General features: G+C 47.5%; 1 protein-coding gene and 3 pseudogenes across 1 annotated transcript in view; all 4 read right to left on the reverse strand.

Annotated features, from left to right (window-relative positions):
- slc4a11 (solute carrier family 4 member 11) overlaps nucleotides 1-5,227 on the reverse strand; it is a 215,314-nt gene extending 210,087 nt beyond the window's left edge. The window contains exon 1 of the mRNA XM_070861178.1: nucleotides 5,123-5,227. Within this exon, the coding sequence (XP_070717279.1) occupies nucleotides 5,123-5,159 (37 nt within the window). The 5' untranslated portion in view covers nucleotides 5,160-5,227. The remainder of the gene's footprint in view (nucleotides 1-5,122) is intronic.
- On the reverse strand, nucleotides 474-710 carry LOC139252139 (U2 spliceosomal RNA; annotated as a pseudogene).
- LOC139252150 (U2 spliceosomal RNA) lies at nucleotides 842-1,080 on the reverse strand (annotated as a pseudogene).
- LOC139252325 (U2 spliceosomal RNA) lies at nucleotides 1,219-1,449 on the reverse strand (annotated as a pseudogene).
- Nucleotides 5,228-14,483: the final 9,256 nt, after the last annotated feature.

The following is a 14,483-nucleotide window of genomic DNA, read 5'->3' on the forward strand; positions in this document are numbered from 1 at the left end:
CACACGAGGTGGATTGTTCATTCATAATGCTGTACCCTCTGAAATTCACTCCCAAAACCAAACTGCCTCACCTCCAGCCCTACTTTGAGTGGGCCTTTGGTCTCGTAATGCCTCTTCCCCCCCCACCCACCACGTGTCCATTATTTTAAGCAATGCTTTAGGTGAGGAGTGCTGTATTAATGCAAATATCTGTGTTTCTTATTTATTCGCTCATGGGATGTGGGCGTCGCTGGCAATGCCGGCATTTATTGCCCATCCCTACTTGCGCTCGATAATGTGGTGGTGAGCCGCCTTCTTGAACCGCTGCAGTCCATGTGGTGAAGATACTCCCACAGTGCTGACTTTGTTGTAGTTTTTTTTTTTATTTATTCGTAGCCAATCTTTCCAATTCTTTGTCAAATCACAAACGCCAGAGGTCACCTTGCACACATCAAGGATCACTCTGCGCCAATGCTCTTAGCCAAAAGGCCGAGAGCCACTGCACCGTTCCTGGAAGTACTGCAATACCAGGTTCGTGCCATGGAGGTGGATGGGTCAGCAACCCCACACACCTCCGTGGAGGTGGATGGGTCAATCCACCCCACCCACCTCCTATTTCCAAAAAGCATAGGAGAACCTGATCCTGATCCAGGGAGAACCACTTTGGGGTCATGGTTACTCCCCTGTCAGGTCAGTTACGCATGATCTTAGCCAAAAGGCCGAGAAGCGACTGACTTTGTTGTAGTTTTTTTTTAAATTCGTAGCCAATCGTTCCAATTCTTTGTCAAATCACAAACGCCAGAGGTCACCTTGCACACGCCAAGGATCACTCTGCGCCAATGCTCTTAGCCAAAAGGCTGAGAGCCACTGCACCGTTCCTGGAAGTACTGCAATACCAGGTTCGTGCCATGGAGGTGGATGGGTCAGGTCCCCCACACACCTCTGTGGAGGTGGATGGGTCAAGCCACCCCACCCACCTCCTATTTCCAAAAAAGCAAGCATATACCTTCCTGATCCAGGGAGAACCACCCGGAGGTCATGGTGGCTACTCCCCTGTCAGGTCAGTTACGCATGGTCTTAGCCAAAAGGCCGAGAAGCGATGTTTTTTTTTTTTTGTTTTTTTTTATTATTATTCGTGTCCAATCGTTCCAATCGTTACAATTCTTTGTCAAACGCCAGAGGTCACCCTGCACCAGTCAAGGATCACTCTGCGCCAATGCTCTTAGCCAAAAGGCCTAGAGCCACTGCACCGTTCCTGGAAGTACTGCAATACCAGGTTCGTGCCATGGAGGTGGATGGGTCAGGTCCCCCACACACCTCCGTGGAGGTGGATGGGTCAAGCCATCCCACCCACCTCCTGTTTACAAAAATGTAAGCATATACCTTCCTGACCAGGGAGAAACCACCCGGAGGTCATGGTGGCTGGTCAGGTTAGTTATGCAGATCTTAGCCAAAAGGCCGAGAAGCGATGTGGTTTGGTACAACTGAGTAGCTTGCTAGGCCATTTCAGAGAGCTGTTAAGAATCAACCACATTGCTATGGGTCTGGAGCCACATTTAGGCCAGACCGGGTAAGGAAAGCAGGATTCCTTCACTAAAAATGGACATTAGTGAACCAGATGGGTTTTTTCCTGCCAATCTGCTAGTTTCATTCCAAAGGGTCTACAGATCAAGTGACAATTAATTGATGGGTCTCATCGATGTAGTTTCTCTTCATACGTTAATTGAAATTAAATTCCCCAGCTGCCGTGGTGGGATTTGAAACTCATGTCTCCGGATTATTAGTCCAGGCCTCTGTCCAGTAACATAACCACTGTGCCCATGTTGGTGAAATGGTGCAGATGTGTTTCATTCTACCAGGCAGGAAATGCCATTTCAAGAGCAGTTTCATTACTTAACGGTTCCCGGTTTTGATCAGATCTGGGAATCTGAACAGAAGGTATCCAGTTGAAAGGAGCAGTCTGGATGGCCCAGTGGGTAGTTTCCTGTCCATCACTGTATGTATAATCTTTCCCTGCCAGGAACTAGCACCACTAGTTATTGGGGTCTCGGAGCACAGGGTCTACAGAGTCAGGTGACAATTAATTGATGGAAGTAGAGAGTCGGGATAAACGGGTCTTTTTCAGAATGGCAGGCAGTGACTAGTGGGGTGCCGCAAGGCTCAGTGCTGGGACTCCAGCTATTTACAATATACATTAATGATTTGGATGAGGGAATTGTGTGTAATATCTCCAAGTTTGCAGATGACACTAAGCTGGGTGGCGGTGTGAGCTGTGAGGAGGACGCTAAAAGGCTACAGGGGGACTTGGACAGGTTAGGTGAGTAGGCAAACGTGTGGCAGATGCAGTATAATGTGGATAAATGTGAGGTTATCCATTTTGGTGGCAAAAACACAAAGGCAGATTATCTGAATGGTGCCAGATTAGCAACGAGACCTGGGTGTCATCGTACATGAGTCATTGAAAGTTGGCATGCAGGTACACAGGCAGTGAAGGCGGCAAATGGTATGTTGGCCTTCATAGTTAGGGGATTCGAGTATAGGAGCAGGGAAGTCTTACTGCAGTTGTACAGGGCCTTAGTGAGGCCTCACCTCGAATAGTGTGTTCAGTTTTGGTCTCCTAATCTGAGGAAGGATGTTCTTGCTATTGAGGGAGTGCAGCAAAGGTTCACCAGACTGATTCCCAGGATTGCAGGACTGACATATGAGGAGAGACTGGATCGACTGGGCCTGTATTCACTGGAGTTTAGAAGGATGAGAGGGGATCTCATAGAAACACATAAAATTCTGACAGGACTGAACAGGTTAGATGCAGGAAGAATGTTCCCAACGTTGGGGAAGTCCAGAACCAGGGGACACAGTCCAAGGATAAGGGGTAAGCCATTTAGGACTGAGATGAGGAGAAACTTCTTCACTCAGAGAGTTGTTAACCTGTGGAATTCCCTACTGCAGAGAGTTGTTGATGCCAGTTCATTGGATGTATTCAAGAGGGAGTTAGATATGGCCCTTACGGCTAAAGGGATCAAAAGGTATGGAGAGAAAGCAGGAAAGGGGTACGGAGGTGAATGATCAACCATGATTTTATTGAATGGTGGTGCAGGCTCGAAGGGCAGAATGGCCTACTCCTGCACCTATTTTCTATGTTTCTATGATCGATGCAGTTTCTCTTTGTACTTCATACATGAATTACAGTCACTATTCAAGATGGGGATTCAGCCAGCTGCTACTACAGACAGAAAGAGTGCTGTAACTTTCTCCAGACATCCCCCAAAGCCCAGCCTATTTAAAAAAAACTTTTTCACTAACAATTTACTGTTTTACATAGAATGTACAGCACAGAAACAGGCCATTGGGCTCAACAGGTGGTGTTCTCATACTTCACTATGAGCCTCCTCAAACTATCAGTATATCCTTCTATACGTGCCCTCCTTACCATACCCGCCCTCCTGTATGGCTCAGAAACATGGACTATATACAGTAGACACCGCAAACCGCTGAAGAAATATCACCAACGATGTCTCCGCAGGATCCTGCAAATCCCCTGGGAGGACAGACGCACCAACGTCAGCGTCCTTCATCAGGTCAATATCCCCAGCATCGAAGCACTGACCACACTCGACCAGCTCCATTGGGCGGGCCACAAAGTCCGCATGCCCGACACGAGACTCCAAAACAAGCGCTCTACTCGGAACTCCCACAAGGAAAGCGAGCCCAAGGTGGGCAGAGGAAACGTTTCAAGGACACCCTCAAAGCCTCCTTGATAAAATGCAACATCCCCACTGACACCTGGGAACCCGTGGCCCAAGAGCACATTAAGTAGAGGAAGTGCATCTGGGAGGGTGCTGAGCACCTCGAGTCTCGTCGCGAGAGCATGCAGAAATCAAGCACAGACAGCGGAAGGAGCGTGCGACAAACCAGTCTCCCCACCCACCCGTTCCTCCAACCACTGTAATTCCCATATTGGACACCTGAGAACTCACTTTTAGAGTGGAAGCAAGTCTTCCTCGATTTCAAGGGACTGCTGATGACAATGATCCTTCTATTCCTTTCTCCCTCATGTGTTTATCTCTCGCCCCCTTAAATGCATCTATGCTAGTCACCCCAACCACTTCATGTGATAGCGACTTCCACAGTCTACACGTAAATCACAGAGCACACAAATCTCGGCTGACATTCCAGTGCAGTGTAAGAGTGCGCTGAACTATCGGAGGTGCGTCTTTCGGTTGAGACGATAAACCGAGGCCCCGTCTGCCCTCTCAGGTGGACGTAAAAGATCCCATGGCGCCATTTTGAAGAGCAGGGGAGTTATCCCCGGTGTCCTGGGGCCAATATTTATCCCTCAATCAACAGAACAAAAACAGATTATCTGGTCATTATCACATTGCTGTTTGTGGGAGCTTGTTGTGCACAAATTGGCTGCCGCGTTTCCCACATTACAACAGTGACTACACTCCAAAAGTACTTTATTGGCTGTAAAACAGTTTGAAACGAACGTCCGGTGGTCGTGAAAGGCGCTATATAAATGCAAGTCTTTCCTTTTCCTAACCACTCTCTTGAGTAAAGACTATCATCCTGAATTCCCTATTGAAAAAAAACGTGCCCTTTTTAAACAAGGAATAGCCGGTACACTGAAATGTCTTTCATGGTCACTGGGACGTTCCGAATTAAAATAACAAAAATTCAAGACAGATAGCTGCCTCACCCTGATTAACCTGGCCTGCGGCTAATGTGGAAGAAAGTATCTTATATATATATATAATATATATATATATTATATATATATATATAGACACCGTTTGCACTCAACAGCTCGTTTGCAAAGCGGAATTTTTCAAGTATATTTTGAAAAACAGCTATAGTCAGCTATCCCCAGTCTCTGGAGGCACGTTACAAAATGCCAGAACCACCTTTAAAAAAGTAGATTTTATGTTGAATTGACACATTGTCTTACGGCTATGTTGCATCTCCCACACTACCTTTGCTGAACGTTACTTCAAAAAGCGACGCCGGCAGCTTTCTCGCCTTCCCCTACTGAAATCTTCCATCTGCAAGATTGTGTCTTCTTCTGCACTGACATTAACTTGTCTGCAAATGATATGCTTCCCCCGCCCTCCCTGCTCTTATTTTAAAAAGTGATTTTTCTTACCACATGGCTGCAGATGGAAAACCCGCGTGGAGTCCATGTCGGCCAGACTGTGTGGGTGTGTGTCACCAAAATCTTTGCTTTAGGAACACCTCAGCAGCATCCTCTTACCGCTGCCGCTTTATAAAAGCAGCCCCAGCGAACTGAAACTGACTCGAGTGCTGGATCCAGGAACGCCCAGGGCTCCCAACCTCCGCCTATAGCAACACCCTCCCTCCCCAAACCAACAAAAATAATCACTGCAAAGTTAATAAGCAAAGAGTGTGGGAGGGAAATAAAATGCATTTCACTAAAACAAAATAGATAATCCACGTGTCTTGTCTCTGGAATAAAATAGGCGATTGGAGAGACATATTCAAAAAGTGAGGAATGGACACTTTTCAAACCTCAAAAAAGAATTGTCATTTATTTTTTCGGGTTTAAAAAAGTTGTAACTTATCTTTCAGTAAGGGTTATCCCGGGGGTTGGTCGCTGGGATTGTGCAGCTTTATACAGGGGGTGAAACTCAATTGCTTATGTAAGGTCTGTGGAGATGTTTTGAATGTGGAATTTAATGTGATATCCCCTTGTACTTGCAGTCCGCTCCCATTGCCCGGGTCTAGCTCATTATTTGTGAGCCCCCTTCTTTTACACATCGCACCAACTCTCTGCCTCCACTCAGGTCAGCAAAAGTCGTGTGTCATATAGCACACGCCTCTTAATGGGGACCTCAGGCACAAATGACGCTGGTTAATTGGGACACGTGTGCCACCGGTTAATGGGAAAACAACAACAAGCTGTGTTTATATAGTGTCTTGAACCTGCTAAAACATCCCAAGGCCTTCACAGGAGTGTTATGAGTAACAACAGTAATTTGACACCAAGCCATATAAGAAGAAATTACAGCAGATGACCTTTTCTTCTTAGGCAGTCCCCCGGAGTGAAGGATGACTTGCTTCCGCACTAATATGAGTTCTCAGGTGACTGATGGGACCAGTGCAGGACCTATAGTCTCTGTCATAAGAACATAAGAACAAAAGAATTAGGAACAGGAGTAGGCCATCTAGCCCCTCGAGCCTGCTCCGCCATTCAACAAGATCATGGCTGATCTGGCCGTGGACTCAGCTCCACTTACCCGCCCGCTCCCCGTAACCCTTAATTCCCTTATTGGTTAAAAATCTATCTATCTGTGATTTGAATACATTCAATGAGCTAGCCTCAACTGCTTCCTTGGGCAGAGAATTCCACAGATTCACAACCCTCTGGGAGAAGAAATTCCTTCTCAACTCGGTTTTAAATTGGCTCCCCCGTATTTTGAGGCTGTGCCCCCTAGTTCTAGTCTCCCCAACCTCTCTGCCTCTATCTTGTCTATCCCTTTCATTATTTTAAATGTTTCTATAAGATCACCCCTCATCCTTATGAACTCCAACGAGTAAAGACCCAGTCTACTCAATCTATCATCATAAGGTAACCCCCTCATCTCCGGAATCAGCCGAGTGAATCGTCTCTGCACCCCCTCCAAAGCTAGTATATCCTTCCTTAAGTAAGGTGACCAAAACTGCACGCAGTACTCCAGGTGCGACCTCAGGGAGTTTCAAAGCTTGGGGCCCAGGCAACAGAAGGCACGGCCACCAGTGGTTGAGTGATTATAATCAGGGATGCTCAAGAGGGCAGAATTTTAGGAGCGCAGATATTTTGGGGGGTGGGGGGGGATGGAGGTTGTGGAGTTGGAGGAGATTACAGAGAGAGAAACACTAGGACTCAGATGAGACTGGTTGACAGGGACATCAGAGGGCAGATGGGACCGGTTAATGGAGACACTCTGTCACAGGTGGGCCTAATTAGTTGGGGTACCAGTACTTGGCTGAGGCCATTTAATAGAGGCATGTGGCACAGATGAAGATATCGATCTTAAAATTCTCATCCTCATTCTCAAATCCCTCTATGGCTTTGTCCCTCCCTATCTCTGTAATCTCCTCCAGCCCTTCAACCCCCCCGAAGGTATCTGCGCTCCTCTAATTCTGCCCTCTTGAGCATCCCTGATTATAATCTCCCATTTGTGTATGCATGGGATTATGGCCAGAAAGATCACATCATTGAATTCAGAACATTACTTGTTAAGCATTTAACCTGCTTTGATAGAAAATATATTGGTGGCCGTGCCTTCTGTTGCCTAGGCCTTAAGCTCTGGAACTCCCTCCCTAAACCTCTCCACCTCTCGACCTCTCTTTCCTCCTTTAAGGCGCTCCCTAAAACATACCCCTTTGACCAAACTTTTGGTCACCTGCCTCCATTTCTCCTTATGTGGCTCAGTGCCAATTTTTTTGTCTTATGACGCTCCTGTGAAGCGCCTTGAGATGTTTTACTATGCTAAAGTTGCTACATAAATACAAGTTGTTGTTGTAGTTGATAGAAACATGTGTGCCAGTTAATGGGGATAGAGAAAAAGAAAGAAAGACTTGAATTTCTACAGCGCCTTTCATGACCTTGGGACTTCCCAAAGCGCTTTACAACCAATGAAGTACTTTTGGAGTGTAGTCACTGTTCTAATGTAGGAAACGCGGCAGCCAATTTGTGCACAGCAAGCTCCCACAAACAGCAATGTGATAATGACCAGATAATCTGTTTTAGTGATGTTGGTTGAGGGATAAATATTGTCCAACACACCGCTGATATCTACCCTGCTCTTCTTCGAAAAAGTGCCCTGGGATCTTTTACATTCACCTGAGAGGGCAGACGGGGCCTCGATATAACGTCTCATCCGAAAGATGGCAATATAGCACTCCCTCAGTACTGCACTGGAGTGTCAGCCTATACAATCGCAGAATGTTGCAGCATGGAAACATAGTCAATTGAGCTTTTCTCCAGATGAGCCAGTTAGGCTAATCCCATTCTCTTGTGCACTCTCTTTAATATTCCTCATTTACATGCATTTAAATTCCATTTAAAATAATTTATGGGTTCTGCTTCCACAATGGTTTGTAGCAGAGAATTTCCCTTCTAATGTTAGTTTAAGTTATGGTTTACTAAAGCTCTGATGAACTGGATCCTCTTACGAACAGGATCTCTGGCCATCCCAATGCCTGCCCTCAGCCAGGAGATAATACCTGGGAGAAGGAAGCATTGCCTCAAACCTCTCACTCCCACTCTCCAAACCTCGGATTTCTCACCATCTCTCCGAAAGGTGCTGCTCAGCGCCGAGCTTACGGCTTACATAGAAACATAGAAAATAGGTGCAGGAGCAGGCTATTCGGCCCTTCGAGCCTGCACCGCCATTCAATGAGTTCATGGCTGAACATGCAACTTCAGTACCCCATTCCTGCTTTCTCGCCATACCCCTTGATCCCCCTAGTAGTAAGGACTACATCTAACTCCTTTTTGAATATATTTAGTGAATTGGCCTCAACAACTTTCTGGGGTAGAGAATTCCACAGGTTCACCACTCTCTGGGTGAAGAAGTTTCTCCTCATCTCGGTCCTAAATGGCTTACCCCTTATCCTTAGACTGTGACCCCTGGCTCTGGACTTCCCCAACATTGGGAACATTCTTCCTGCATCTAACCTGTCTAAACCCGTCAGAATTTTAAACGTTTCTATGACTGCCTATGATGATAAGAACATAAGAAGTAGGAACAGGAGTAGGCCATACGGCCCCTCGAGCCTGCTCCGCCATTTAATATGATCATGGCTGATCCGACCATGGACTCAGGTCCACTTCCCTGCCCGCTCCCCATAACCCCTTATTCCCTTATCAGTTAAGAAACTGTCTATCTCTGTCTTAAATATATTCCATGACCCAGTTTCCACAGCTCTCTGAGGCAGCGAATTCCACAGATTTACAAACCTCTGAGAGAAAAAATTCCTCCTCGTCTCACTTTTAAATGGGTGGCCCCTTATTCTAAGATTATGCCCCCTAGTGCTAGTCTCCCCTATCAGATGATGAAGATGACTAAAGCACAGGTTGGTGCAGATATTAATAAGGGCTTTTACAGGCACCATGTAAAGGAAGGAAGACCTTGCATTTATATAGCGTCTTTCACAACCTCAGGATGTCTCAAAGCACTTCGCAACCAATGAAGTACTTTCAAAGTGTTGTCAATGTCATAATGCAGGAAAACACGACAGCCAATTTGCACACAGCAATCTCCCACAAACAGCAATGAAATAAACGAGCAGATAATCAGTTTTTAGTGATGATGGTTGAGTTATAATTGTTGTTCAGGACACCGAGGAGAACTCCCTCACACTGCTTCGAATAGTGCCACGGGATCTATTACATCCACCTGAAATGGCAAACAGTGCCTCATTTAAAGTCTTATTCGAAAGACGTAATCCAGTTATCAATGTTTCCACTTACTAATGATTCGGAGGCACAATGGACTGAACATTATTTTTACCTCTAGGACACGGGTTTGAAACCAGCTCTTACTGAACATCCTTGTTTTCAAAATCCCTCCAAGGCCTCGCCCCCTCTGTAACCTTCTCCAGCCCCACAACACTCCAAGATGTCTGCGCTCCTCCAATCCTGGCCTCTTGAGCATCTCTGATTATAATCGCTCCACCATTGGTGGCCTCACCTTCAGCTGCCTGGGCCCCAAGCTCTGGAATTCCCTGCCTAAACCACTCTGAATGTCTACCCATCTTTCCTCCTTTAAGACATTCCTTAAAACCTACCTCTTTGATCAAGTTTTAGATCAGCTGCCCTAATATCTCCTTATGTGGCTGGGTGTCAAACTTTGTTTGATAACGCTCCTGTGAAGCGCCGAGGGACGTTTTACTATGTTAAAGGCGCTATATAAATACAAGTTGTTGTTGTTACTGAAGCAATGCAGGTCTATGTCCTGGTTGCACGTGGAATGAATTTGGGCAGTTTCAATTCAATTCCTCAGCCTACAGCACAGACCTGCTCCTGATTGACAATCTCATTCATGGCCTGGCTCTTTACTATACCTAGACTCTCATTACTATTTAAAATCTGGAACTCTTATCCCCAAAAAGCTGCTAAAGCTGGGGATTAATTGAAGTTTTCAAAACTGACATTGATACATTTTTGGTAGACAAGGGTGTTAAAGATTACTAACCAAGGCGAGGAGATGGAGTTAAGAAAGAGATCAGTTGTGATCTAATCAAATGGCAGAACAGGCTTGAGGGGTTGAAAGGCCTACTCCTGTTCCTATGTCCCTCTGAAAACTGCTCAGTGTGTATTCTGGGTTAGAGTCGATAACATCGAGACAAACTGTGCTGTTTCCAACACGCCATTCACAATCTTGTTTGTTGGCCGGTATACTTTCCCCCTAAGGTACATACAGGACAGTAGGAAAGAAAAATGCTTCATTACATGGTATCAGCTGTGACTCAGTGGGTAGCACTCTTGCCTGTGAGCCAGAAGGTTGTGGGTTCAAGTTCCACTGCAGAGACTTGGCACAGAAATCTGGGCTGACACTCCAGTGCAGTGCTGAGGGAGGGCTGCACTGTCGGAGGTGCTGTCTTTTGTGATACGTCCTTACTATACAGTATAAATGCACACGAGGCCCATGCTTGAGACAAGGTCAGTCTGGGGCCCGTCCTTTATTCCTTAGCACTCAAAGTGATGAAGGTGGGTGGAGCTTCCCCTTTTGTACCTGAAGACCCAGGTTAGGAGTGTCTCCCACCTAGTGGTCAGTGTTCTCACAGTGTACAACTTAGATCAGATTATACATGGGTTACATTGCTGGTTGAATACATGACATCATCTCCCCCCCAAAGTCTTATTGGGATCACAGGTTAAGTCTCTCTGGTGGTTTACGCTCTCTTGTAGAGCGCCTGAGTTGGGGCTACGGTTGTTGGGTGCTGGCCTGAGTGTCTGCTGTTTGCAGTGCCTCAGGCCTGTCCGGACTGCCCACAGTGACTGGGCTCTCCTCCCTTTGGTTCCGGTGTTCGGTCACCTGTGGTGGAGTGAACTCTGCATCGTGTTCTTCCTCTGCTTCTTCTTTGGGGTTGCTGAACCTCCTTTTTGTTTGATCCACGTGTTTGTGGCAGATTTGTCCATTGGTAAGTTTAACTACCAGAATCCTATTTCCCTCTTTGGCAATCACAGTGCCTGCGAGCCATTTGGGCCCTGCAGCGTAGTTGAGGACAAAAACAGGATCATTTACATCAATACATCGCGCCCTCGCATTCCTGTCATGGTAGTCATATTGTGGCTGGCGCCTGCTCTCGACAATTTCTTTCAAGGTGGCGTGTATAAGGGATAACCTGGTTTTGAGCGTCCTTTTCATTAGCAGCTCTGCGGGTGGAACCCCTGTGAGCAAGTGTGGTCGGGATGTATAGGCCAACAGGAGGCGTGATAAGCGTCTTTGTAGGGAACCCCCTTGGATTCTGAGCATCCCCTGTTTGATTATCTGCACTGCTTGTTCTGCCTGGCCGTTTGAGGCCGGCTTGAACGGTGCCGTTCTGACATGGTTAATCCTATTGCCTGCCATGAAGTCCAGGAATTCAGTGCTTGTGAAGCACGGGCCATTGTTGCTGACCAAGACGTCCAGTAGACCATGGGCCGCGAACATTTCCCGTAGATTTTCTACTGTGGCAGAGGATGTGCTTGAATTTAAAATATCACACTCGATCCATTTGGAGTAGGCGTCTACTACAACCAAAAACATTTTTCCTATGAAAGAACCTGCGTAGTCCACATGAATGCGTGACCAAGGCTTGACGGGCCATGGCCAGGGGCTAAGGGGGGCTTCCCTGGGTGCATTGCCCAGCTGGGCACACGTGTTGCACCTGCGAACACAAAGTTCCAGATCTGCGTCTATCCCTGGCCACCAACCGTGTGACCTGGCAATTGCCTTCATCATGACAATGCCCGGGTGCTCATTGTGGAGTTCTCTGATGAACACCTCTCTGCCCATCTGGGGCATGACTACGTGGTTTCCCCACAGTAGGCAATCGGCCTGAATCGAGAGTTCATCCCTGCGCCTGTGAAATGGTTTAAATTCTTCAGGGCATGCCCTGTACGTGGCTACCCAGTCTCCATTCAGGACACATTTCTTGACTAGAGACAACAGCGGGTCTCTATTTGTCCAGACTTTAATCTGATGGACTGTCACGGGTGAGCCTTCGCTTCCGAAAGCTTCGACAGCCATAACCATCTCAGCACCATGCTCGGTAGCCCCTTCAGTGTTGGCTAGTGGGAGCCTGCTGAGTGCATCGGCGCAGTTTTCGGTGCCCGGTCTGTGCCGAATTGTATAGTCATAGGCAGCTAACGTGAGTACCCACCTCTGTATGCGGGCCGATGCGGTTGCATTTATGGCCTTGTTGTCGGCCAAAAGAGACATTTGGGGTTTGTGATCTGTCTCCAGCTCAAATTTCCTGCCAAACAGGTATTGGTGCATTTTCTTTACCGAATATACACATGCGAGCGCCTCCTTTTCTACCATCTCGTAGCCCCTTTCTGCCTGGAACAGACTCCTGGAGGCATAAGCTACCAGCTGTAACTGACCCTTGACATTGACATGCTGCAACACACACCCGATACCATAGGATGACGCATCGCACGTTAACACAAGTTACTTACATGGGTCATATCGCGTTAACAGAGTGTTGGAACATAACAAATTGCGTGCTCTATTAAAAGCCCTTTCCTAGCTGTCCCCCCAGACCCATTCGTGACCTTTGTGTAGGAGCATGTGTAGCGGCTCTAGCAGCGTGCTCAATTTGGGAAGAAAGTTACCAAAATAGTTCAGGAGCCCCAGGAACGAACGCAGCTCCGTCGTGTTATGGGGTCTGGGTGCTCTCTGGATCGCTTCCGTCTTGGATGCAGTAGGGCTGATCCCATCTGCTGTTACCCTGATCCTCAGGAATTCTTCCTCTGGAGCTAAGAAGACGCACTTCACCTTTTTCAGTCGCAGCCCTACCCGGTCCAGTCTGCGTAGCATCTCCTCCAGATTGTGGAGGTGTTCTTCAGTATCGCAACCCGTGATGAGGATGTCGTCCTGAAAAACCACCATCCCTGGAATCGACTTGAGGAGGCTTTCCATATTTCGTTAGAAGATCGCGACGGCCGAGCGAATCCCGAACGTACATCTGTTGTACTCAAACAACCTCTTGTGTGTCGTGATGGTGGTCAGCTTCTTCGACTCACTCGCCAGCTCCTGGGTCATGTAAGCTGAGGTCAGGTCCAATTTTGAAAAAAGTTTGCCACCGGATAGCGTTGCAAAGAGGTCCTCTGCTCTCGGTGGCGGGTACTGGTCTTGAAGTGACACCCGATTGATGGTGGCCTTGTAATCACCACATATCCTGACCGACCCATCCGCTTTGAGCACCGGCACGATCGGGCTCGCCCAGTCACTGAATTCGACTGGCGATCCAATCCGCCTTCTATCTTTTCCCACATCATGTACGGCACCGCTCTGGCCTTGTGGTGTACTGGCCTGGCATCCGGGTTGATGTGAATCACTACCTTGGCCCCCATGAAAGTGCCGATGCCGGGTTGAAATAATGAGTCAAATTTGTCCAGGATCTGTGAGCATGATACTCGCTCCACAGAGGAAATTGCATTGACATCGCCCCATTTCCAGTTCATGACAGCAAGCCAACTCCTCCCAGTAGTGCGGGACCATCCCCTGGGACAATCCAGAGTGGCAACCTGTTCTCCGAATCTTTGTGGGTCATGACTACCGTGGCGCTGCCTAGCACCGGAATGATCTGCTTTGTGTAAGTCAGTAGCTGTGCGTCAATCGGCGATATTTTTGGCCTCCTGGCCTTGGACGCCCACAACTTTTCAAACTGTTTGATACTCATCAGGGACTGGCTGGCCCCCGTGTCTAGCTCCATTGATACTGGGATGCCATTGAGGAGCACTTTCATCATTATCGGTGGCGTCCTGGTGAATGAACTGTACACGTGCTCCGCATGAACTCGCTGAACTTCAGCTTCCAGCAATTTCCCCCAGCGTTCATTTCTACAATTTCTGCAGGTATTTTGCTCATCTCTGCAACCTCCGGCTGAGTGTGTGCCTCCTCGCCTCCAACATGAGCTGTTGTTGGAAACAAAAGGTCCCTTGCCAGTCGATCGTCCTTGACTGCATCTGTTATTGTCCTTGAGTGCACCATTAACAGGTATTGATGGCCCCATTACTGGCCGCATTGTCCCTTGCAATGGCATGAATCGTTGTTCAGCTTGCCATTGTCTCTGTCGAACTCCCCCTCTGGGTTCGACTACATGTTGGGGCATGCCCGATTGCCCCTGTCTGTCTGGAGAACTGTGTGCTGCTTTAACAATGTTGAATCTCTGTCCCAACCATTCTTTAACACAGTACCTCTCGTCTGTTCTGCTAGTGGCCATGCTCGCGTGGTTTAAATCCCAGTTTCTCGTCGCCATTGATACGTCCTTACTATACAGTATAAATG

This window comes from Pristiophorus japonicus, chromosome 2, assembly GCF_044704955.1.
Source record: "Pristiophorus japonicus isolate sPriJap1 chromosome 2, sPriJap1.hap1, whole genome shotgun sequence".
Classification (NCBI taxonomy): domain Eukaryota; kingdom Metazoa; phylum Chordata; class Chondrichthyes; family Pristiophoridae; genus Pristiophorus; species Pristiophorus japonicus.